General features: G+C 36.8%; 1 protein-coding gene across 7 annotated transcripts in view; it reads left to right on the top strand.

Annotated features, from left to right (window-relative positions):
- The window catches only part of PARPBP (PARP1 binding protein), a 52,444-nt gene that overhangs the window by 11,498 nt on the left and 13,665 nt on the right, over positions 1-27,281 (top strand). For 6 of the 7 annotated variants that reach the window (XR_002435275.1, XM_021387478.1, XM_021387462.1 and 3 more), the window contains 4 exons: positions 2,587-2,741; positions 17,747-17,930; positions 20,846-21,024; positions 25,462-25,543. Coding sequence is in view for 6 of the 7 variants with exons in the window: in XM_021387478.1 (XP_021243153.1) it covers positions 2,587-2,741; positions 17,747-17,930; positions 20,846-21,024; positions 25,462-25,543 (600 nt within the window). In the remaining variant the exon portion in view is untranslated. Of the gene's footprint in view, positions 1-2,586; positions 2,742-3,481; positions 3,570-17,746; positions 17,931-20,845; positions 21,025-25,461; positions 25,544-27,281 lie in introns of those variants that run through there. The other variant, XM_021387487.1, reaches the window with a different exon arrangement.

Here is a 27,281-nt window from a genome sequence, read left to right as displayed (position 1 = left end):
AAAACAGGAATCTCTTGACGAAAAGAATCCATTAATAATATTTTTAGAGTGCTGCAAGTACATACTTCGGTGAAATGGAAAAACACATTTTTTCTGTGCATTTGTTAAACTGTAACCTAACATTTCTTCGCAAAAAATGCCTTTTGTAGGGCAATCGGAAGAAAAAAATCCTGTGTTAGATACGTTGATAAAAGAGACCAAAATTTGGAGGAGCAATATTGCAGCTTTTTCTGCTTTGACTCAGAATTTTTGGAGCGTAATTCTTGCCATGCATTTACAGCTTGATCAGTCTTGAAACATTCTCCAAGATGTGATTGATATGGGATATTCTTGCTCATGTTGTTCTCAAAGGCACAGAGCTGGAGAGAAAAAAAAGGATGGTGTTCTCCCTTATGTAGGAACACAAAAAACTACAGCATCAATATACAGTACTCAGAGGCTTGGAGCTAAAGAATCTAGTTCAGTATGTGAGGTGAATTTATATTTAGAGCAGTTATAGCCAGCACAGAGCCATCTCAAGAATAGATGAATAAGATTTTTCCCTGAAGAAGCACTGTGGTCTCTCATATTCAAATAATCAAATTTTGCATACACAGTAGGATCTGTGCAGACAACAGTAGACTAGGGAAAAGTAGTATGGGTATGTAAAAGTCACTGAAGCAGCTGCAGTGCTGCTTCAGATTTTATGGTTGAAAAATATGGAAAATTTGTGAAATCTTAGTTCCAGGATTAATTATTTGAGCTCCTAACGCTCTGTTAAAATTGTATATTAAAAAAAAAAGTTGTGTTTGGACTGGATTTACTGCTTCTTCCTCTCAGCTGCCAGAGGGGAAACTTCTCTACTGTATAAAGAAGTTGTCTTTTCTGGCATCTGTGCCTTGTAGAAGTCCTGCAAAGCCAGAATACTTTCCACTGGAAGGCAAGGTCCTATGAACCATGCTTTATCCAGAAGAAATTTTTAGTGCAAAAGCAGGAATACTGGCAGCATTATTTTCTTTGCTAGAGTAATTCCAGTTGTATTCTTTACAGTCCCAAGAGCTTTATGATGAACCGTGTAGTCTGAAATTAAATTGTGTAAGTAGAATTAATATTACTGTATCTGTCAAGTCTTTTAGGTTCTTACCTTTAACTTTTATGGAGAAATTTATTTTATTTTAACTGATGCCTTAAAATTTGAGAGGTTACACTCTCAAGTGTACTGCTGTTGTGGTTTTACCTGGCAGACAGCTCAGCACCACGCAGCTGTTTGCTCACTCCCTTTGCCTCCCAGTGGGATGGAGGAGAGAATCAGGAAAAAAAAAAAAAGAGTAGATCTCATAGGTTGAGATAATAGCTATTTACTAAGACAGAAAAGGACGAGAGAAATAATAGTAATTATAAGAATATTTATATATGCAAGTGATGCACAATACAATTGCTCACCACCCACTGACTGATGCTCAGCCAGAGCAGCAGCAGCTCCCCCACCCCAACTTCCCCCAGTTTCATGTTTGCATGATGCCATATGGTATGGAATATCCCTTTGGCCAGTGTAGGTCAGCTGTCGTGGTTCTGTCCCCTCCCAGCTTCTTGTGCAACCCCAGCCCTCTCACTGAAGAAGCTGAAACATCCTTGGCTCTACGCAGCACTACTCAGCAGCAGCTTAAACATCAGTATGTTATCAATGTTGTTTTTCTCCTAAAGCTAAAACATAGCATCATAGCAGACACTATGAAGAAAATAAATTCTGTCCCAGCTGAAACCAGGACAATATATACTTCTTATTCTATATAATTTATGTAATGCTCAAGTCCCACACTTTCCAATACATCCCAATTAATTACCATCACCTTTCCTGCCTTTTTATATATTCACACAGATATCATTCCCATAGTCTTTAGGCCATCCCTCCAAATTGTCCGTGGAGTTCATTCAATCTGTGACTTTGGGCTCCATCTGTCTTAACAGTCCTTCAGGATGGGAGGATTGTTGGATGTTGTATGCATCTACCAGAAACTATAAAGAAAATCAACTCCGTCCCAGTTGAAACCAGGAAAACTGCTGCTGGGACATCTCTTATTTTCGGTGTCTTTACTGTATATAAAATATACAGAAACTTTCAGAACTGAGTATCTGTGATGCTAGAACCTTTAACTATCATAATTTTTTAGAAGCTTTGAGTATTCATAGCATTTATTTCTACCTCTGAAAAATAAATATAATTATCAAGTCAATTTTTATGTGTTTGTATTAAACGTTCCTAGGCTATAAACAACACTCTAAATGTAAGATTTGTTTATGTTATGTCGGCACAGGCATTTAAAAAGCAGCAACAACAACCAAACTACGCTAGTTTAATAAAACAAAAGTTTTTTTCCAAGCTATCAATGTAAATATCAAATCAGTTGGGTCATTTTCATTTAGCTTCTGGCACCATTTAACTACTGGTCTCGCAAGTATATATGGTGAGATGATAAGAGCTTGCAATGAAAAGGTATTCTGCTGATTTCAATTAGATTTCTGCTATTATCCAGCTGTTACACAGTTTGCAAATCTGTAGGAAATCACTTCAAAATATGTGCATTTTCTAAATGTTTCTCCTAATAGATGGCAACATCTTTTATCCGAACAGTAGAACATGGAGGAAAAGGCTGTGGAGCTTCATTATTTGGTCCACTAAGAGTCCATGTCAAGGGACTTACTAACTTTGTTAATCTTATTGACAAGCTGGGAGAAATTGTTGGTGAAATCTCAGATCCAAGGTAATAGAATTTCAGTTATATTTCTGTCTTTTTGAGCAACTTTTTATTTTTCTTGTTTGTCTGTCTTGAGGAGGGGGAACAAAGATCACTTATTTCATTGTAAATGTCTAAATCTTTAATTTTTCGCTAGAAAAATACAAATATTTGGAAAAACAGCTGGGATAAGCTTTTAGGTTTTGAGGCTATTATTTGAATTACATTTTTACTAGATCAGTGCATGTATGTCTATTTGTTTAGTTCCCTAATTGTAAATGAATTTCCAAAAGGCTGAAATCCTGTGGTTCTGATGAAGGCATACTGATCTTTTACTTTTTCTTCCTCATTTGTTACTCCTATTTTGTTACCTTACTGTATTTGCTTTTCTATAAAGGACTCCATTTTCACTCATTTCTTTGATATTGAGAACTGATAGATAACGACATCCATTATTTAGCCTTTCTGTTCTCTTTAGTAAGTGCTCGCATTAGGACAAGTGCTGGCAGTTTTTTTAATAGTAGATGTTAGCAACATTTTTCATTTATAATCAGTAACTTTTTATGCAGAGTTTTAGCCAGTTACCTATTATAGTTCTATCCTCAAAAATCTCTGTTAGTTTAAGTAGCCTAATTTATGCAGTTGTGAAGACAAAATGTTATAAGGCAACAATAAGCCTTATTTAAATTACTGTTCATATTCCATTGAAGTTGGAAGTATTTCTAAAGGCTTGTTTTTTTCCCTTCTGTTTTTGTTTCATTTCTCAGTGGTGCTTCTTGGTTCTTTCATCTGAACATCCTAGATGCCAGTGACACTGTCTATGTCTGTAATCATTAAAGAAAACTTCTGACTCAACTTCTAATGTATGCTTTTTTCTTTATTTAAGTCATGTCTGGCATTATACATTCATAAAAATGAGGAAAGGAAAAACACTTGTGTCTACCAACTTATCTTTTAGGGTGGAAAGACCACTTTCTGAATATGTATGATTCAGCAAATTGTAACATAGAATGGTATCTCTTGTTAATTACCCTTCTGTTTAAAACATGAGAAAAAGCAGTAGTTGCTTGGGAATGCTGGAATTTCTAATTGGGAGAATTATCTAGAGCTTGGAAATTATTTTCAACATTCATCTGTTTATTCTATTTCTTTCTCTTTTATTCCTGTTGCTGTATCTCCTGTCCTTTTCAGCATTCTAGTTCCTATTACCATCTATTCAGAATTATATAAGAATCTATATCATTTTTGGACATAAATCTTGCTAATATCAGATTCTGGCATGTTCAGTAGATTACATGTATGTATGTAGTTGTCGTTGTTTCTATCACTTGCCAAGAACAAAAGCTAGCTGTACTGTATCTTTTTCTGTTCTCTCTCCTTGCACTCTAAATGGGTTTTATAACTGCAAGATGTAAAATACCACTATTGTGTTTATATGTTTCTATACCTGTTAGCTAAGTATTTGTAGGACAATTTATACAATTATATACCAATTTGTTGACTGTCTTCAAAAGCATATTCATTAGAATGCCAAAATTCTCAAACTTAAGGATCACAACGTTTGTGAACAAAAGGAAACTACTCCATTTTCCTTTTGCAAGTGTTTATTAAACCATGTGAGTGGGGGTAGTCTGCATGTCGTGCCTGTAATTTTACAGTTATGAATTCCAAAAGAAACAGTTTAACAAAAGACATTTCTCTAATTCTGTTACTACTGCAGAATGAAGAACAGGAAAAAAGTAATAATAAAGCAACAGTGCAGCAGAAGTTTCGAGTTGCTTAGTTTTTAGGAGACTGCTCAAAAATCTGGGAGGAAACTGAGCCATCTATCTGTGGCATTGCTATTTCTCTGCTGTAAAGGTCTCAGTATTTTCTATGCTACAAGATACATAAGATGTTTTTCTCATCCTCAAGTCATTCAGTTAAGAAAGAAACTAAATAGTAGATGAGATGAGTGAAAGAGTGCAGAACAGCACTCTTTGGTTTGATTGATGTTCAAATGATGATTTGATTCAGGTAAGACACAAAGTTTAAGGAGATCTGATAGCAGAAGATACTAAAAAATATTTTCAAGGAGTATTCACTGAACAGAATGAACGTTCTTACAAATCTGTGAAATTTTCTTCTCGTTCTCTAGTTGTGTAACATTAGAAGACATTGCTAAACTTTCAACAAACAATAGCAATATGAACATTTGGTAAAGTTTGGGGATGCTGTCAAGTTTGTAACCCTAAAACTATTTACAGGTTGGGTACATCTTGGGCCAAGTTTATGAAGTAATTGGAGAATTTGCATGATATACTTGTTTCTCTCTCTTGACAAGAAACATATAAATGTTGCATTTGCCAGTAAAGTGGATGATTATTATACACCTGGTTAACTGGAGGCTCTTTTATGATGATATAAATTAAAACTTGCAGTACTCATCTATTATTTTTAAATCCTCCTCATTTAGACCAAACAGTAAAATGCTGCTTGCATCCTGATAGAACTTTTCTTCTATTTCTGGAAAGAGATTTTTCAACTTCATAAAACCTTTGTATGACTCAAAACTGAGTGATGGAAAAGAATTTGTATTATTGGTTGCTGCAATTGTTGCTTCATAGGCATATGTATATATATATGAAGTTTAAAAGTCCGTACTGATTTGATAGAGTAGTACAGTTGGTAGACAGACAGCAGATTTTTCTTCTTGAATTGGGCCCTGACTTTGTTGTAAGTACTGTCCACTAGGTGACACTATTGCACAGCTCACAGTAGTAGCAGTTTAAACCAAACAACTGTAGTTAAGTGTTCCATTCATCACCTTTGAGCAAGTGTGATGCTTTGGACTGGATCTTCATATCAAGTCCATGAGCAGCCTTCTACAGTTGATTTACAATTTGACTTGATCACGCATGTGTGTTAGTGCATTGAGCTTTCTCTTGGTAGGGAAATACTGTTTCTCATGTTGCCTTTGTAAAGCTGTGATTCCATCCTAAAATACAGTAGTATTTAGAAGAGAATGCATATGAAACGTTATCTGATCTTTTCCTGAATGTTTGGGTTAATTGGATAACTTTCACATAGCTCTGGAGTTTTGCATTCTAAACTTGTGGGAAAGTTGTGCAAGCATGTGCAAAGCACTGTCTAAGGAATCGTAGGATCATTAATGTTGGGAAAGACCTCTAAAATCATCTAGGCCAACCATCAACGCATCCCCACCATCTCCACTAACCATGTCCCTCCGTGCCACATCCACACAGATCTTGAGCACCTCCAGGGACAGTGACTCCAGCACCTCCCTGGGCAGCCTGTTCTAGTGTATCACCACTCTTTCTGAGAAGAATTTTTTCCTAATATCCAACCTGAACCTCCCCTGGCACAACTTAAGGCCATTTCCTCTTGTCCTCCCACTAGTTACCTGGGAGAAGAAACTGACACCCCACCTCACTACAATCTCCTTTCAGGTAATTGTGGAGAGCAATAAGGTCTCCCTGAGCGTCCTCTCCTCCAGACTAACTAATCCCAGTTCCCTCAGTCACTCCTCATGAGACTTGTTCTCCAGACGCTTTATCTGCTTTGTTGTTCTTTTTTAGACACCTTGAACTTAAGATCATGAAATAATTCTTATGGAAGGAGCTTCAGGAAGCTTTTGGTTCAACATCCTGCTCAAAGCAGGTCAATTATGAGGTCAGCGTAGGATAGTTAGGGCTTTATCCGGTTAAGTTTTGAGAACCTTCAAGGATGGAGACTGCAGCATCTTTCTCAGCAACTTGTTCCACTGCTTGAGTGTCCTCATGAGCTTTTTTCTTACATCCAGTTGGGACCTCTCTTATTTCAATTTATGCCTGTTGTCTCTTTTCTGTCCACTAACTGCCAGCAGCCTGTCTTCATCGTCTTGATCACTTCCTTGTAGGTATCAGAAGGCTGCTGGTGGATCTCCCAGAAGCCTTCTCTTCTCCAGTCTGAACAATCTGTTCCCTTAACTTTTTGGATGACATGTCTCCCTGACCATCTTGGCAGCTATTTTCTAAACTTGCTCCAGTTTATCAGTGTCTGTCCTGGACTGGGGGGCCAAAAACTGGATGCAGCATTCTAAGTTCAGTCCAGCAAGTGCTGATTAGAGAAGGATAATCACATTCCTTAGACTACTGGCTACGCTACTGTAGATGCAGCCAAAGATACTGTTTGTCTTCTTTGTTGCCAAGGCACACTCCTGGCTTGTTTAGCTTGCTGAACGTGCACCAAGACTCTCAAGTTTTTTCCACAGAGTTTCTGCCCAGCCAGTATCGTTGCAAGGGCAAATCTCTTTCCAAGATTTTGCATTTCCTGTTGATTTTTTTTATGGTTCCTGTCAGCCTTTTTCTCCATTCTGTCTAGGTACCACTCTGCATGGCAGCGCTGCTCTCCAGCATATTGACTGTTCCATCCAGTTTTATGTCATCTGCAAATGTGATAAGCATATATTTTATCACCACATCTAGTTCACCAACAAAGATATACATACATACATAGATACACATACACATATGTATATTTAATTATAATGAAAAAACAAGTTCTGGGATAGACCCCTATGATTTTCCATTTGTTTCTGCACTTTGGATACAGTATATGTTAACTACTACCCTCCAAGTCTAATCATCCAAATAGCCTTTTAATGCATCTAGTCAATTCATTCAGACTGTAACAACCAAACTTGTCTATCCATTAAGACTGAAACATCCAAAGTTGCATTTGACAGCATTGTCTGACAGTGAAAGCTTTCCTGCAGTCAAGGTGAATATCATTCACCATTCTCCTGTCTGTAAAACCAGTCATTTTTTATAGGGAGCAAACAGGTTTACCCTTGTTGAATCCATGCTTACAGTTATCAGTCACCACCTTCTTCATGTACTCAGAAATGATTTCCAAGAAGATTTGCTCTGTGATTTTCCCCAGGACCAAAGTGAGGCTGATGAACCTGTGATTTTCTGAATTGCCCTTTTTGGTCTTTTTTTTTTTTTTTTTTTCAGACATTATGTTTTCCTTCCATTGTGAGGGACCTCTGATTTCTGTGACTTTTCAAAGATGGTATAGGATGGTCTTAAGTGAGCACCAGCTAATTCAATTAGTTCTCTTGGATGCAGGCCATCTAGTTCTATGGACTTACATCAACTGAGTTCTGCCAAGTAAACCCTGAAATAGGTGCTCCACTGCTGGTAGCTCTTCTCTGAAAACTTTCTTTAGCCATAGCAGGCCTCGGAGAACTTTGCTGGTGAAGACTGAGGCAAAGAAGGTATTGAATACCTCCATTTTATCTGTCCTTCATTTTCTTTGTTCGTCGTTTTAATACAAAAGTGGCAGGAGAAGATCCTTTGACATTCCTTGTTCAGTCTCAACTACTTTGACCTTTGGTTTTCCTGACACCATCCCTAAATGCCCAGGTAATAATTCTAAATTCTTTCTTTGTAGCCTGTACCTATTTCACCACCCAGTGTAAAGCCTTTTTGCATTGGAGCTCTGTTATCCGTTCACTGTTGAGCCATGCTGTTCTACTGGTATTTCTGCATGTTTTCCCGAGTAGTATGATGTTTGCATGCTTGTAATATGCTGTCATTAATAACTTTCCTGAGTGCCTTTGCTCCTCAGCTGTCTCACATAGGGTCCGTGTACCAGTTCACTGAGTAAGCTGAAGTCTGGATTTCATTGAAAGAACTTGTGCTTATGCCATTATACAGATATTAAACTACAAGTTTAGCTATTTCTGAGGCCTTCCTTTAATCCAGATTTGAGAAGCAATTTGTCAGTTTCTTGCACAATTACAATCCTGAAAACTTTGAGTAAAGTGCAGGATAGTGTGATTATGTATAAGACTAACTATTAAGTTGGATATGTTACAGTGGAGCAATGAAACCATAACACAGAGTGTGCATGCTCGTCTAGAATCTTATTCCCAAAGAATATTTGTTTAGTCTTATAATAGCTTTGTCACAGGATTTGAGGAGTGTTGTTTGGTATGGAGAATCATCCATATTACTCTTGGTGCATGAACGCACTGACAGAACACAAAGTATGTTTTTGGCAGTAAGTTCTTGAGAAGAGTCCAGATGTTTTAGATGGTGGCATCTCCTGAGGGAGGGTCATTTTTAGCTTTGTGGAAGAAAGCAGAGGTGGACATTTTTGGCAGCGCAGCATAAGTGTTGGTGGCAACATGGAAAAATACTTCGCAATGGGATTATTTTTTCTGCTGTGCTTTTATTATGGATCTACTAAACTGCAACAAAGGGTTTAAAGTAGTGTCTTCACCATATATATTGTTCTGAATGATTTTAAAAAAATCAGTGATAAGGGACAGATGCTTAAGTTCATTCTTTGGGGTGAAGTTTTTGAGTACTGGCTTTTGATATAGTTAATTCTTTCTTTCACAGATATTTTTAAAATATGGATAAGTCCACTGATAACATTTTATTGTTGAAATTTTATTGAAGCTAAGATGAACTGCTATTTTTTTCATTTTTATGCAAATAACATAACTACCAAAAATGGATTTACTTTAAAGGCACAGTCACTACTATGTTAAGAGCAATTATACTTTGTATTGTTTCTTACTTCTATTTTCTCCAACTCTTCTCCTCTGGTAGGATGAAACTAGTTGAAATCCTGTTCTGTTTTGTTTTGTTTTGCATTTGAGAATAGAACGAAATTGCTATTCTCTTTGTTTAATTTCAAATTTAAAAAATGGATATCTGTTCAGTTCCTAAGTTCTGAAATATTTTCCTAAATCTGTCATAAACAAAAAGGCTGTGATTTCTAGCCCCTGACCCATGACTATGTCTTTATAACCTATTTCAGTATGTTTTGTCTGACTACATAAGTTACATTTGTCATCTCCTTTTTCCTCAGTCAGACATTCTTATCTTAATGTAGACATTTGTTTTCTTTTTTATGGCAACAGGGCATATGGGAGGAATCCTGTGTGAACAGTATACTCTTTTAGTGCTGGTTCATTCTGACAGTAGTAAGCCATTCCTTCTGTCAATTCTTATCAAATCTTAAATGTCATAGGTCTTTTGTGTTAAACTTCACTGAAAAGCTGGATACTGAAAAAAGATCACACAGCATCACTGAGCTTGTAAGGGTTTGGAAGGGACCACAAGGGATCATTGAGTCCAACTCCCCTGCTAAAGCAGGTTCCCTACAGCAGGTCACCCAGAAAAGAGTCCAGACAGGTCTTTAATGTCACCGGAGAAGAAGACTCTGCACCCACTCTGAGCAGCTTGTTCCAGTGCTCCGTCACTCTTACAGTGAAGAAGTTATTCCTTGTTTTAGTATGGAACATCCATTCCAGTTTCTGCCTGTTGCCCCTTCTTCTAATGTTGCTCACTAAAAAGAGTCCACCCCATCAACTTGGCTCCTACACTTTAGATGTTTATAAACAGTGATGAGATTCCCTATCAGCCTTCTCTTCTCCAGACTGATGAGCCGCAATCTGAAATCTTCTAGAAGGTAGAATTTAGAAGGTAAGAACAGTCTTGTTTCAGAGCCTTGTTTACTTCTTGGATTGTTTTTCCTAAGCAGACTTACTAAACAGTCATCTTGGCATGATAAAATTGTAACAGGATGGCGATCTCCTAGACTGAGGGAGCTTATCGAGAATCCCTGTAAGAAGGAAGATGGGAATTTTATAAGGGAATAGGGAAATATACTAAGTTTCTGGTGTATGTTTTACTCACTGCTGTCAGAAACTTCAGAAATAATAAATTAACACACTTCTGTGATTATGATCTGGAGCTGTTCATGATAAAAAATCAAATTTATTATTTAGTTCGCTTTCGTAAGTCTTTCTTGTTAAACATCTGATGAAAGGATAAACAAAGGTAAAAAGTGGCCAATAGGTGACAGTGATCAACTGATCTAAAGTATCTGGGGACTTGTTCATTTAAAAAAATGTTAACAAGACATTAATTTTAAAATTAAACACAGAGCCTGCCTGTGAAGTCTTAAGTTCAGTCACCTAAGATGCTTATAGATTGCTCTGAAAGTAATGCCTCCTATTTATTTCCATGGACATTACAACAGACACAAAGAGCTCAGTAACACTGTTATAGAGCTATGCAGTCCATGTTTCAGTGGTCCAAACAGATGGAATTCAGAAGGTACAAAATCTGGACAATACAGTGGGTATGGTAGGATGGTCTAGCCAAAATTGGTAGTGTGCTCCGTGGTCTTAAAACTAGTAAGGCACCTGGCATTATTGTGTTGCAAAATAAAGGTTATCTTCTTCTTGGGCCTGACTATAGAAGTTTGAGCCTTCAGATTAGTCAGTGTCTTGATGTAGCAGGCAGAGTTGATGGTTTGTCCATGTTCCAAGAAATCCAGAAGGATCACCCCTTTCCTATCCCAAAAAACAGTGCACTTGACTTTACCTGCTGAGGGCTGTGTCTTGAAGTCTTTCTTCAATGGGGAATTCACTTGTTGCCACTCCATGAACTGCCGTTTGATAGGTCCTCACAAACTTGCGCAGTGTTCTTTCTGTTCTTATGTAAGCATTTGTTTAACCCATGTGGCACACATTTTGCCATAGTCCAAAGTTGCCACAATTGTTTCCAGTGTGTTGAAGCCAATATTCAGCTCTGTACACAGCTCTCTGGTCACAATCTGCCAGTTCGCACAGATGAGCTGGTTGAGATACCCTTCACTTCATAGTGTGACAGCGGTGTATGGCCATCTGGAACATGCCTTGTCTTTCACGTTGCTGTCACCACTGCTGAAATGCATCACCTACCACCTCACTGTGCTCACATCCACTGTTTGGTCTCCATAAATGTTCAGCAAGAGTCAATGAATGTCAGTGGGTGTCATTTTTTTCCACATGGAGGAATTTGATTTCACACCTTTGCTTCAGATGCAATTCCACGTCATGTGCCATTTTGTCAGACTGCCTCTCTGCTGCTATCTGTTGCACAACAGCAAAATGTAATGGGATATTGGTGGGAAGGTTCAAACTCAACTGCCATACCATCAACATCTGTCTCTGATGTCATGGAACAATGTGATAAAATAGGAGGCTTTACATTCAGAGCACCCTTGTATCAACATAGCCCTGAATCGTGTAATTGCATACTTTCCCCTCACTCGCTTGCCCAGCAGTCTCAACTATTTGGGGCAGGAAATAAAGGAATTAATTGGAACCGTGTTATGAAAGACAGTGGTGCTTGTGGGACCCTTACTTCATGTTTCAGCAGCTAGGAGGATGCAGCCCATCAAGGGCTCCCCTGGCACAACTGGAGGCCATTCCCTTTCATCCTATTGCTAGTTACGTGGGAGAAGAGGCCAAACCCCACCTCACCACAACCTCTCTTCAGGTTGTTGTAGAGAGCGATAAGGTCACCTCTGAGCCTCCTCTTCTCCAGACTAAATAATCCCAGCTCCCTCAGCTGCTCCTCATAAGGCCTGTGCTCCAGACCCCTCACCAGCCTTGCTGCCCTTCTCTGAACATGCTCCAGGGCCTCCATGTCTTATTGCAGTGAGGGGCCCAAAACTGAACACAGCACTTGAGATGCGGCCTCATCAGTGCTGAGTACAGAGGGATGGTCACCTCCCTGCTCCTGCTGGCAGCACCATTTCTGATACAAACCAGGATGCCATTGCTCTTCTTGGCTATGTGGGCACACTGCTGACTCATGTTCATTTGAGCATTGACCAGTACCCCAGGTCTGTTTCCTCTACACAGAACAAAGAAATCTTGTTGCATGTGACTCTGATGACAAAATCATATTATTAGGGTCCTTAAAAAAATTGCTATCTTACAATATCTGTCATAGTGGTAACTGACAGATGTTTGCTGTTAACTAGATTTGATAGGAGTCCTCACATAATATGCTCGTGCTCAGCTGGTGAAGGAGTCAACAAGGGGAAGAAAAATCCTGGACCTGCTGTTTGTTAACAGAGAAGGCCTTGTGGGGGATGTAAAGGTTGGAGGCCATCTGGGGCAAAGTGATCACAAAATAATAGACTTCTCAATCCTTGTTGAACCTCAGAGGGGTGTCAGCAAAACTGCTACCTTGGACTTCTGGAGGGCAGACTTTGGCCTCTTTCAGAGCATGGTTGAAAGAGTCCCTTGGGAGGCAGTTCTGGAGGGCATGGGAGCCCAGGAAAGCTGGGAATACTTTAAGGAAGTTATTTTAAAGGTGCAGGAGCTAACCATCCCCAAATCATGGAAGATATGCCGTCAGGGTAGAAGACTGGTCTGGCTGAACAGAGACCTTAAACTGGAACTCAGGAACAAAAGGAAAGTTTATGGACTTTGGAAGACGGGGCAAGCAACTTATGAGGATTACAAGTACCTAGTGAAGCTGTGCAGGGAGAAAATTAGAAAAGCCAAAGCCCAGCTAGAACTGAACTTGGCCACTAAGGTGAAGAACAACAATAAATATTTCTATAAATACATCAGCAGTAAAAGGAGGGCTAGGGAGAATCTCCATCCCTTGTTGGACACTGAGGGCAACATGGTGACCAAGGATCAGGATAAGGCTGAGGTACTTAATGCCTTCTTTGCCTCAGTCTTTAATAGTAAGACTAGTTGCGCCCTGGACACGCTGCCCCTTGAGCTGGCAGATGAGGATAGGGAACAGAATAGGCCGTGCACAATCCACGATGAGATGGTTTTGGACCAGGAGACCTGCTTGGTGGATGAAGGCAAGGCTGTCGATGTAGTCTATCTGGACTCAGTAAGGCCTTTGACACTGTCCCCCACAGCATCCTTGTGGAGAAGCTGGCTGCCCATGGTTCGGATGGGCATACGCTCTGCTGGGTGAAACGCTGGATGGCCGGGCCCAGAGAGCTGTGATCAGTGGAGTTAAATCCAGCTGGCGGCCAGTAACGAACGGTGTCCTGCAGGGCTTGGTGCTGGGGCCTCTTCTATTCAACATCTTTATCAATGATCTTGATGATGGGATTGAGTGCACCCTCCGTAAGTTTGCAGGAGACACCAAGCTGGGAGGTAGTGTTGATCTGCCAGAGAAGAAAGGCACAACAGAGGGACCTGGATAGACTGCATCAATGGGCCAAAGTACACCGTATGAGTTTCAACAGGGCCAAGTGTCGGGTCCTGCACTTTGGTCACAACAACCCCAGGCAACCCTACAGGCTTGGGAAGGAGTGGCTGGAAAGCTACCTAACGGAAAGGGACCTTGGTGTGCTGATGGACAGTTGGCTGAATATGAGCCAGCAGTGTGCCCAGGTGGCCAAGAAGGCCAATGACATCCTGGCTTGGATCCGGAATGGTGTGGTGAGCAGGAGTAGGGAAGTCATCCTGCCCCTGTACTCGGCATTGGTGAGGCCCCACCTTGAGTACTGTGTTCAGTTTTGGGCGCATCAGTACAGAAAGGACATTGAGGTGCTGGAGCAGGTCCAAAGAAGGGCAACAAGGCTGGTGAAGGGCTTGGAGAATATGCCCTACAAGGAGTGACTAAAGGAACTGGAGCTGTTTAGTCTGGGGAAGAGGAGTCTGGGGGGAGACCTTATTGCTCTCTTCAAATACCTGAAACGTGATTGCAGTGAGAGCGGGGCTGGTCTCTTCTCACTGGTGACAGGTGACAGGACAAGGGGAAATGGCCTCAAGTTGCGCCGGGGAGGTTTAAGTTGGGTATCAGGAAAAACTTCTTTACAGAAGGGGTTGTTAAGCACTGGAACAGGCTCCCCAGGGAGGTGGTTGAGTCACCATCCCTGAACGTGTTTAAAATCCATGTGGATGTGGTGCTCAGGGACATGATTTAGTGGTGGGTTGTTAGGGTAGTATGGTTAGGTTGTGGTTGAACTTGATGATCTTGAAGGTCTTTTCCAACCTGAGCAATTCTATGATTCTATGACTTAAAAGACCAAGAATGTGAGACTGAAGCACCTTATTTTAGAATATTTCATGTCAGCAGGCTGAGATCTGAGAATTGTTAGCTGGCACCCTGACTGGAAAGGACAAGGTTTCTCAAGTTCTGTTTTACCTTAGGCAAATGACATTACCTGGTTTAATGTTTGTTCTTGAATTCAATTGGGTTTTGCCCTTTCAGCATTAAGAATTAAAATTCTTAACATCTGCTGATGCAAAAAAATGATTTTAAGACAGGTAACTTGGTTGATATAATTCCATATTGAAAACAAGCTTTTGCTGGTAGGAATTGCAAGGTGGGTAATAGTTTTCTACCTCATTTAATTCATATAAACATTTACTATCTAGTACTATGCCAGATATTTTACAGTCCATTTACATTCAACTGGTTTTCTAGGAAATACGTATGAGAGTAATCTGGCATTCAGTCTCCTTTTTCAATAAACAAAACAAAAACCACCACAACCCAAAAAAGTTGCATTTTTACTATGTTTTCCTTTTATTTTCATGCTTTTGGGTAAACCTTCCTTGAATGTCAGTAGCAGTGAAATCTTCCTAGCGGATCTAGAGATTCTTATTATTTATTACTCTAATTAGAAGTATTGCATTTGTTGCTTGATTTATAAATCCATCTTCAAGATTATTGCTTTTTGAAACATTTTTGATCCAATGAGTTGTCTTTTCTGATGGACAGATGATAATCTTCTACCACAGAAGGGACTGCTTAAATTTGGACAGTGCCCTAATCATCTCAATCTATGCTATAGATAACATAAATAACTGCCAAAAGAATGCCTTTACTTGCTTTTCTATCTCAGGCTAGCCTGATCATACATTATGAGACTATAGGACTTGGTCAATTAGGGCTTTCTGTAGTAAGCTTATGAAATAGCAGCAATGAGAGGTGTATACAGCATTCTATAAATTTATTCAATACTTTAATTAAACAAAATTCATAGCATAACTTTGTATTCAATATCATTTCCTGTTGTAAAACGCATAAGCTGTGGCACAGTGTTTCAGTAACTAATCCTCACACATTAGATGAATATTTCATGTCTTGACTCATTTATATAAATTCTCATTAAAGTATGAGTAAACTTTTCCTTTTCTTTGCTCCAATAAGTACTGTGTATGTCAGATGGAGGACTGGAACTCTTTCCTGGAAAAGAAGAGGGAATATAGGGTGAAAAAGAGGTTAAATGAGCTTTACATATAATAGCAAATATCCTTTAGTTGGCATTGAGTAGTAGAAGCAAAAAAATACCAAACAAACACAAAATATTTTTATCACCTTTTTTTTTTCCTTGGAGAAAAACTACAAGGTAATCAAGAATTACATACGATGCATAGCATGTAAGTTAAGGGCACAGTTATCTTTTTTACTGGATGTCCAGTGTTACATATAGAATAATCCTTTTTCTTCCAGCATATACACACATACGCACATTATATATATATGTATATGTATACACTCATATACATATACATACATGTACATGTATATGTAAAATATGTGGGAACTATAATGATACTGGTATGTTCAAAACTTCCCTGGGCAGAAAGGTCTGCACTTTCAAACACAGCTTCAGCCAATCACTTCACCTGCTTGTTTGTTCTAGAGTTCTAGGTTCCATACAGTATTTATGGAGCAGATACTACTCAGTTAATGCAACGCTTTTCTCATTTGAGTTTATTGTTTTGGAAAATACCAGTTTAGCCCTGAGGAAATAAAACAGTTTGGCAAGAAGTTTCAGGAGGCTTGGCTAGAGTTCCTATATGTATCTCTGAGACAGAATTTTCTTCAACAGTACTCTCTTACCTCTTGACAACTTGCACTGAATGATTTTCATTTTTTTCCTCCCCTTGAGCTTTTCATTCTCTTGTGGTTAGACTGAACTGTGTTTTTTGGAGCAGTGGTACGGAAGCATCATTCCCCGTCCCCCCCCCCCCCCCCCTTTTTTTTTTTCAAATCTCTTTAAGATCTGATATGGTTCTTGAGCTTTGTGCTGAGGGACTTCACCTGGTGACTTTCCTTTGGGCTGAGTTCTTACATTGTGCTTAAAATTCTGGAAATCTAATGTTTATCTGTTTAAACAAGCCTGCAAATCCTAATGTGAATTAAATAATCTTTAATCTGTAAAAGTTAAAGCTGAGAACTGTGTGGAAATAGTTATTTCTGACCTGGAAAAAAGCCAAAAATGTTTCACATTAACTTCAGGGCTTCTAAGTTATTTACCAGGAATTTTGTTCAGCCAGAATAATCCAAAACAGCAAGATGCCTGGCTCCATTCCTTCCATGTATTTTAACAGGAAACAGTATAAACAAACTTGTTTTCCTCTGGCTCAGTCCGCGTTCTTCCTTAGCCCCACACGTTTATTTTATATTTTGGATTATGAGTCTAGACAGGTAGAATTTCACTTGATGGAGGTGTTCCTAGCAGGAATTCTGAAATTTCTCTTTTGGATTTAATGTGTGCAAAATATGGCTGTCTTTGTATTTGCAAGGTATCCTTTTAGGTGAATTAGGTAGGATCTGTTACGTGTGGAGGAAGTTGAAAAGCTGGCCATCACCTTGCTCTTGGCTACAGCAAAACATATATTTTGGCATTCAATTATTTATATTTTTTATGTCAAACTTCATGGCTGCTTCTGGACTTTGCATAATTATACCCTATTTTTTCTCTTGATGATAAAGATGATTCATACTGTGTGCCTTTACGTTAAAAAATAATGTTCGTCTCGTCTAATTACTAACTACTTAAACAAAATTGAAAGCAGATTGATATTTTGAAGAACCTTCATGAGGCTCATAATGCTCAAAATCCTAATAGGATGTTAAATTGGAATCCATGTTCCAGTGAAACATTTTATTCACTTAACAGCTTATGAGTGAAACAGTAACCATAGGTTTAAAGAAAGTGCTTTTCTTTGAACTTTATGGAAAAGTTAGTTTTGTGTTGCAGGTCAGTGCAGTTCTAAATGCTGAATTCATTACCTTTTCTTATAATCTCTGTTTTTCTTAAGCAGGCTATTATGTTGGACAATGCTCTTTGATTTGAAAGATCAAAGCTGTTCTCTGAAGAGTTTTGATTAACTGTGAAGACTAGCTATGTTCAACACTAATAGGTATACTAAAGTGCTGCCAAGATTAATGTGGAGATGACCCTGTGCCTATTTTCAGAGTCGCAGGGGGGCAAATTCTGTCAACAGTGAAGATGCATTTGATGAAAGGCCGAAGCAATGGGGATTCTTTCTATCAGGCAGTAGAGGAAGTTGTACAAGATTTGGATTTGAAGATTAAAAATATTATCGATTCACAACATGAAGTCTTGACTGCTAGCACCACTGGAGTCAGTCCAGCACGGGTAATGGGACTTCTTTTGTTCTTTTTACTATTTAGCTTTACAAGAAAGCAAATGTCCTTCTCCTGGTTTTGTTGTTGTTCTGTGTGGGTTTTTTTTTAAGACTTTTATATAGAGTATTATCTTTTCCTAATAATAGAGCAGTGTCATTTCCTCTACACTGTGGGTTTAAACTTGTTGAAAGACTTATACTTTAGGATTACAGTGTGGATTTCAAAAAGCTGATTTATTTAAACTTCTTACATCGAAATAGTAAATTAAATGCTCTTCAAAATGTATTTTGTTCTTGCAGCAGTTCTAAATGTAAATACTTGTAACTGTTAGATTTGCCAGTAATTTCAAAGCAGTGGAGCTATAACATTTCCAAGCGGAAAAATAGCCCTCTTGAAAGTGGAGTTAAGATTTGAGAACATGTATCTGCATTTTGATTAAAAAACACAGATTTTAATTAGCTCTAAATCAAGTGTTATTGAGGGTAAGAAGCTCAAAATAAGGTTAAATATGAAAGAAATCCAGAATATGGTGAAACCTTGGCAGGAGTGAGGAATAGAAACCCAAATATTCTGTGTAAGTTTTTCTCTTTTAGGGTTTCAAGATGCTACCAAAGATACTAATGTTTCTGTGTGAGAAAACTTGAGTATATATCAGAGAGTGATGGGCTTTAAGACAATCCTTTTTACTGTATGCACCACAGAACATCCATACGCATAATATGTATGTACAGATATAGCTAACAGCCATGAGAGATGACTGTGGTCTGAGTGTGGCTGATATGCTGGTTGGCTTGAGAAATCTCGTGCTTGTTAAGAAAGCACAGGCAAATGTTAAGAAGTGATATCAAACTTCAGGCTTCAGTGGAGCTTTCAATAGAAAGACATTTTACTAAACACGTGGGTGGGCAGGTTGTGATTATGGATTTTGAAAATAAAAAATTTCCATAAATTTTCCAAATGAATTTGAACAGTAAAGAAAAATTTGAGTGTCTGTGTTGCTCCATTAATACATCAGGACAGCAAAGGTTAATGCTCTATGCTGAGTTTCATATGTATCTCATTTTGTTTTGTTTTCTTTAAAAAGAATGCTATATATATTTTTTTACTAATGCTGTAATTTTTCAGAAAAAAAAAATCTGTATTCAGAGTAAGTTCTGCTTTTGATGGGATGTTATGTTTTTCCATACATAAGTAATTGACTTGTTACTTTGTGTACAAATTGTAAATTTGAACTTAACTGTAGAGCCGAAAATGATGCCTCTAGCAGCTCTTGGAAAGACTGCTACTAAATAAAATATACCTGAAAAGAGTCATTTTGTTCGAAAAATATTTGCTTTTCTCCTAGCAGTCTTCTTACATCATTGCTCAATTTTCCTGTGAATATCTGTTTTATAAGAAACTAACTGTATTTAGAATCTAAGCAGTAGAAAAAGTCAGTATTTTATGCAGAAGGAAGGACTACTTTTTGTTGAAGACTTCATGAGTGACTGATAGGAATTGTGATTAATTTCTTCCTTAGAAACTTACTGCTGTAAATCGAATTCAGTTGGCATTTCTGGAACTAGCTAGAATAGTCTGGAGTAGTTAACGATTTCTACCCTTGAAAGATTAACAAATAATTGACTTGAAAAAATATTTAGAGTCATTATTTTTAATAATGAACAAGATTTTTGTGGCAGGGATTTTTGTCTTGCCTGAAGTTCCTATTGTTTTTTTGACAATAGTATTTTACTCCATGGTTAGTACGCCAAGCTACTGTTGTAGTAGTAGGTGAGATTTCTGAAGGTCATCTTTTGGCAGTTAGGAAGTTATGCTATATTCTACATGTTGTTATTATTACATTTTCTTTGTATATAATCAGTTGTGCTGTTGTCAAACTCATACTTTTTTCATTAAGATAAATTTACTGTGACACACATGACATTTTATAAAAATCTATGATGTGGATGATGTGATGATGTAATGACTGAAGAGGTTCAGAATAAATTTTGAGGAAATTAAATGTTACTGAAATAGACCAATTTTGTAAAATCAAGTATAACAACAATTTCTGTAATTGCTATTTCTAGCTATTGATGATAACTTATAGTAACTGACTGACGCGTTACTATAGCTTCTTGAAAGCTACATACACTAATTGATGTAATCAATAGGGAGAGAAATAGAATTTGATCCTTTCAAGACTGTGTTGAAAGCAATTAACTGATTAGAGAAATGCAGTTTGTTGCCTGTCCTGTCCTAAACAAAGTTAGGCTACTGTATGTTTCTCTGTATTGGTAAATAAGGAAGTCTGTGGTTTTAAAACCCTAATACTATGTATTTAGCACTATATTTGTTTCAAAATCCCCTAGAACTTTACAGAGCAATGTTATAAACTTGCAACTCCAGCAATCCTATGAAGTTCTGCATCTGCTGGCTATAGCATTGAACTCTTCCAGATGTGAATTGTTATTTTCTTTAAGTACTTTTTAATTCTTGTGGAAAACTGAGGAATTCATCCTGTTCCAAACAAGAGGGGATTGTACCTCTTGTCAAATCTTGGTGGAAACCTCTCTTTTAACCAGCTGCTTTTGCAGATTCAGTTACAGGAGTTGGACTTCACTAGAATGTTTGTGTGGCACTCAATTTGGCTGTAAGGAAATAATATGTTAGTTTCTGTAGCATGGTTTCATCACAGATTTGAATATTTGTGTGACTTGCTTTTCAGTGTATGCCTCTAGCTGGTGATTATCTAAATTCTACTAACTGCTTGGGATGAAAAAGAACCTTCCATGTAGTCATGTTACCTGATAGATGCTTACTGGGAAAGGGGAGGAGGAGATTCTTGCATCTTCTGCTGTTATTAGTTGCTTTTGGAGGTGAGCTATTGATCTCACTTTTTGACCTTTCCTGCAGTATGTTCTCTTTAATTTTATTTGCTTTCAGCCAAAATTGCATTCCATAAACCATGGCACTGTGTATTGTGGAAGAGATACTATAAAAGTCTTACTGGTTCTTCTGGATGAAGAAGCAGTCAGTGCTCCTACCCAGAACAAAGCAGAATTATTATATGATGATGTAAACTTAAATATGTTTGGAATCACCTCTGTTTTGACACTTTTCAGGTGAGTACTAGAAGTCTTTTTGTTTGTTTTTAAAGACTTTATACTAACTGATTTAAAGCACTGACATTTCGTACACTAAATTTGCAGTCTTTGGGGAGCATAGGTGTAAAAGGAAAGCATTCTTAGGACAGCATCAAGTTCTCAAAAGTATTCTACCTCCTCATCTTCATTTACTGTTATTTTCAACATGCTTTTCTAAGACAGACTTTCTGGGCTAGTATGTTCCTGGGCTGCACAAGACCCATGAAGGGAGTATCCTTTGCACATAGTCTTCCAAATACTCGTCTATATTCTTAAGTTCAGATACTGCGTGTTCAGTAGCTGACTGCATTTATATTCAGTTTGAAAATTCCTCCTTCATCTAGCTTTAGTACAAGAAATTTTGGGATGACAATCTGTTTTCTTCCTACATAGTAATTATTTTGTAGAGACTTTTTAAAATGGTTAAGTAGATTTTCATATTGTGATACACCAATCAGTATTATACAAAGGATGCTGAAACAAATTCATGTGCATGAATATTTATTGGTGGTGTCTGTAGCTCGTGGCATACATTGACTCTAATGGTGAAATTGAGAGAAAGAAGGAGTGGAGAGGAAATAGAAAAATTTCTCATCCATCAGCTGGGAAGTAAAGCAGCCTGGGTTCCCAGACAAGCATCCTCTGCAGTATAGCAGTTGGTTTCACAATATTTTTCCCATAAATATACTGTTGTCATAAGGACCTGCTAAAACCCACTGTTGATTGTCCCTGCTTTTTGATGCCATTAGAGATTATTTGAACATCTGTTCGTTAGGGCCAGGGCTGCATGACCAGTTGTTTCTTATGCTTTTTGCCTGCACATTGGGTTCCCTAACATAAAAGAAGAGCTACAACGAAAGACTGTGAAAAGTGGGGAATTAGAGGTGTTTTATATACTGGTGGCAGTTGCTTTACATGGGTACCCATCATTACAACACTCCCAAAGTGTGTTGGTGCAAGACTCTAAGAATAACAGAATAGGAAAAGAACAAGGTAAAAACCTGGGCAAAAGGATGCAGAGCTGTGAGTAGAAAGCAAGCAACAAAGTTCCAGATACATGTTCCTTAGCAATATAGGAGACAGAGGCACCTAAGACACCCTGAAGCTGTTGGTTACTGATTTTCTTTATTGATCTTTAATGTAAGAACTTTCTCACCTTTGAGTCCTAAATTGGAAGACAGAGGATCTTAAAATAAGGATAATTTGGTGCTTCCACCAGATTTATAGTTCAATCTCTTTTGTGAAACCAGCCAAACAATCCCATTCTAATAACATTAAGAAAAATTATTTTTCCATTATTTTTGATTCAGGAAAATTTGTTCATGTTACTTTTAAAACTGTTTTGTTAAATTAACAAACCTCAGCCAGGATGTATTTTTATCAAAATGAATAGGAGCTTAATCAAATTTAGATTAGTGCTCAATGTGAGTGCAATCAAGGCTTAACTGAATTCTTCTGAATTAAGCATTGCTATTATTCAGAGCTAGAAATCTTTATTTGTTTTCTTAAGCAACTCTTTAATTTAAAACTGAATGATAGCCACTTATTTCTGTGTCCACTGAGTGAAGATGTAAAGCATTCATTTGACTTGAAATCTTCTCCTTATAAGTGCAAGGAAGTGCTGCTGTTTAGGTATTTATATGGCAATCTACACAAAATTATTGTGTTTTCTTTAATATTTTCTGGTGATCAGCTTGTTTTAGATTTTATTTTCCAGTATATAAAATTTTAAATATGATTTGAGTACATAACATCTAAACAGAAATAATTGTGGAAGCACACAAAATATTGAATTAATAATCTTAAATTATTGTTTCAGGAATACAAAACTTTGCAAAGCCCAAGAAGAAATATGGAAACTTGCAAACAACATCTGTTCTCAATTTTTGTTTAAATCTTTGTGTTCTACCTTTTTATAATAGCTGTACTGTTAACCTCCAATTGCTTTGCAAATGCTGAACATATTAATATTACCTAGGATAGTAACTAAGATATCTGATTTTCATCATTGTACAGGCACCTATACGGTACGACCCTTTTTGGTAACACTTCTCAAACATTTAATCAACAGTGTTTACAGTCTTTTGCTGGTCCATATAGTTAATAGTAAGTCTGAAATAGTAATAAATGGCAGTAGACTTGACAGTAAACTTCACTGTAGTGAAAATTATTTTTGCTAATCTGATTCTATCAATCAGATTGTCACCTCATATGGTAGTTCTATGGATTTAGATCAAATGGTAGTTTTTATTTTGAGGATTTTCACAATATTTTTGTTATCTCTAGAGATTTTACTACTGAAGAATCCCAAAATATGTTTAAAACTTTTGGGTGTTTTCGTCTAGGATCTAATAATTTTAAGAGAACACTGTTACTTTTCAGTTGAATGATGAAGATAAACGAAAGCATCTCCTTGTCATAACTTCAGCATTCCAGGAATTTTACTGTCTTTGATATACTCTTGTTTTAATAAACTTTGAGACTAAATTAATTGGGTAGACTTATCTGTCAACTTTTAAATCTTGTAAGAAAGCAATGGCTGAAATGCAGCTACTGGGTATTGTTCAAATTTTTCTTTAGCTTTCTTTACTTGAAAATTATATGTTTGTAATTTGTAAAATGTATACATATTTTGGAATGGAAAATATAAGCAATGACGATACAACCTCATTATTTTAGAACATCCAAACCAAGCTGAAGTTTTTCTTAGATAATGGGTCCTTTAGTACGCACCTCAAATATTTTCCTTCCATAAGAACCTCATTTTCGTCTTCTTGAGAATAATCCTTTTGAATATGCATTATAGAAGTGTGATAAAGTTCCCTTACTTATTTTTGTCTTCATTTTTAAATTTTATTTTGAACCTTTTTACAAGGCAAGTGTGATGATTTCCCCTCAGTGTTTCTAAAATTTGTAAGTAAACATAAATGTAGTGATCATATTGAAATCAAAGTAAGGTGATTATGATGCAATTAATTTTACTATTTACATTTAGAATTGAATTTTGCATTAATATGGATTAAGCATTTTCATAAGTCTTTGCAATAATTTTTTTTCCGGTTCTGCTGGTTCACCAAGTCTATAGGGTTAAGGGCAATTTTATATTTGCTGTGGTTTTTCATATAATGCCTGACATCTTCCCATCCCATTGGTGCTAAAGCAAGTCTTTCTTTTCAGTATGGGTGACGGAGCATTGGAACAGGTTGCCCAGAGAGGTCGTGGAGTCTCCTTCTAGGAGAAATTCAAGACACGTTAGGACACTTACCTGTGTGACTTGTTGTAGTGTACTTGCTTCAGCAGGGGGGTTGGACTTGATGATCTCTTGAGGTCTCTTCCAATCCTTGCAATTCTGTGATTCTGTGATCTACTCCTTGCTAATTTTCTTTTTTTTTTAATTTAAATGTTAAACCTGTATAAAGTATATGCAAGTTGATGTGATCCACAAAGGAACAAATCTCTTGCAAACCAATTTTTGTTGGAAAAAAAAGCTAACATATCCATACAGAGGAGAAGCAGTAGTGATTTAACCAATTGCTTATCCTGAGGAAGCATCAGGTGTTAGAAAAGTGGGACACTGAGGATTTTGTCACTATGGATTACAAGGAGACCACATGAGCCATGAAAATGGAGTAGATGGGAACATGCTGAAACTACATATTTTGGCAATTTAAATACATTGCAAAGGCAGGCAGAAATGTAGTGCCACTTAAAAATGGAACTAAAAAGAAGAATGAGCTAAACAAAATAAATTTTATTTATGGAACAATTAAATAACAGAGTAATTGAACAGAATGAGCAAAATAAATGAAATAAAGAATGAGTTCTTTTGGAAATAAACAACTGTCTACATGCACAGGACTGCCATATACATAAACTGAGAAATAATTATTTACATGTGCACAGATTAATTATTATTACTTTTTGAACAAGAGCAAAAATAATTATCTTATACAGAGGATTTATTTACTTATTTTTGTATTTTAAACATCAAATTTTGTCATTCACTTATGTAACTATTCACATAGTGGAAGCGTTTTGATTGAGTTCTTCTAATGAAAAGTATGTAAAGAGGAAGAAAATTTTTCTGGATGTCAACCACATATTCAAGGAGGTGGAAGGTGAATGGTAACTTGGTAACTCACCAGCAGCATTACAAATAATACAGTTCTCACCAAACTACAATACTGTAAATACACTGCAAGAGGATAGTAGAAATAGAAGCTGCAAGTCTGATTTCATTATGGTGTCTTCAGTAGTCACAGTACATGTAGTTACTTAGGAAGGGAAAAAACAAAGTAAGATTTGGAAAGAGAAAATGTTTGGCTTCCTGTTTCTGAGGAAAAGCATATGATAATTATTTTTCTTAACTGGTTGAATTCATGAGTTCTGAATACTTCATACCTCTGTTTAACACAGATCTCCAGCACAGTCCAAAGAATCTTCTCCAAAACCTCTTAGACAGCGTATTCAGAAATCTATGGATGAAAAAATAATTAAGGTACTGTACGAGAAGTGCTATGTGCATATGGATGCATTGAAATAGTAATGCTAAAATGAAAACAATAGTGTTAAAATTTTCAGATACTTGTCTGAAAGGTATTCCATGCTAAATAATTGGCTACCTTGTGTTTAATGGCTAACTCGAACCATGTTGAATGAGAACATACAACACTCCAGAAAAGTCTTTAACTTTACTAAAAATTTTTCCTAGTGAAGATCTCTTAATGCCAATGTATTGGATTAATCTGTATCTCCTCATTTAGCTATCTGTGTATCCCAAGACTATAGAAATAAAACTGAAGTTATATGAAAGCAAAAATAACATTGAACAGAGGGATCTGATTTCAATTCTAAAATAATAATAAATAGTGATTACTTGTATTTTTTTTTTCAGAATGGTTTTTATTTGTAGCATTTCATGGATGTTTCCCTTATTGTATACACTAAAGTACATGCAAGAAAGCATACTAATGCTTGCTATTTTGTAGATGAAATCGAACATTACAATGCATCTGTGTTGTAAGTGGCTCTATTTAGTAGAACAACCTCAGAGTTTCTGAAAATTGCAGCCTTCCTAAAATTGCATTTTACACAGTCTCTTTTTTCTCAAAATTGTCAAATTTTAATGTTGGACCTATGGAAAGAGACAGACTATGTATCTTCCATGGCATTTCAACGGAGAACTAAATGAAAGTACTGACTTAGTATTTTTTACAAACTTAGTTATGACAACAGATGAAAACATAAATATAATTACTGTGTAAAGAAGGGAACAGAAGTTTTATAGGCCATCAGAATTAGTTTTGGAACAGGACAATGGAAAATATATCTCTGCCAATGAAGATGAAGGGAATTTTAACATATTACGTGTATGAGAAATAGAAAGTCATTAAATGGAATTAGAATGAAAATTACTGTCAATATTTCCAACAAGTGCTTTAAGTATACTTTGATTCCACACAAAGTATGTTTTTTGGAGAGATGGAGGAGTGAGATGGTTGTTTTAGATGCATGCACTAATTAAGGTGAAATCGAGCTTGAAACTTATAGGAAAATATTTGAAAAAATTGGAGCTGATAAATGATCTTCATGATATTTTTACTATAAATAACATATTTAAATCGCAGCTTTATTCATCAAACACCAAAAATATAGTATACTGTTTACACAATACATTGAAATAGACAGGTTTTTGTCTAAACTGAGGTTTTGTAATTGAATTCATGAAATTATGTTCAGTGTTAGAGTACAAAAAAAATCTAAAATTAATTGCATTTCACATTTGGGATCTTTACCAGGAACATACAAAATTTCTCACACAAACTATCAGAAGTATGAAACTTGAGATTGATTCCTGTTATGAAAACATTCTCATTTTTTTGGAAAATGCTTTTTTTGCTAATCAAAAACATGAGATTAGCTACTATAGAGAATTTCTATGTAAATTGTAGTTCTCATCAAAGCTATCTGATCATGACAATCTCCTGTGCTGATTCTATATTGCCTAAGAAGGATATTGTGATTCCTATATTCCCTGTTAATGTGGGATAAGGAGTAACTTTTTCTCTGTGACTTTTGTACCAGCCTTGTTTTCACTGTGATTGATGACACAGAATGTATCTATAGCAGAATAGACTGAAATATCTATTATTTTTAGCCAGTCTTTGTTGAATTCTTTCAATCTACTTCTAAAACTGATTTTGACACTCATAATGTGCCATTATAAATGAGGATGA

This window comes from Numida meleagris, chromosome 1, assembly GCF_002078875.1.
Source record: "Numida meleagris isolate 19003 breed g44 Domestic line chromosome 1, NumMel1.0, whole genome shotgun sequence".
Classification (NCBI taxonomy): Eukaryota; Metazoa; Chordata; class Aves; order Galliformes; family Numididae; genus Numida; species Numida meleagris.
This window is presented reverse-complemented; position numbering and strand designations above follow the sequence as displayed.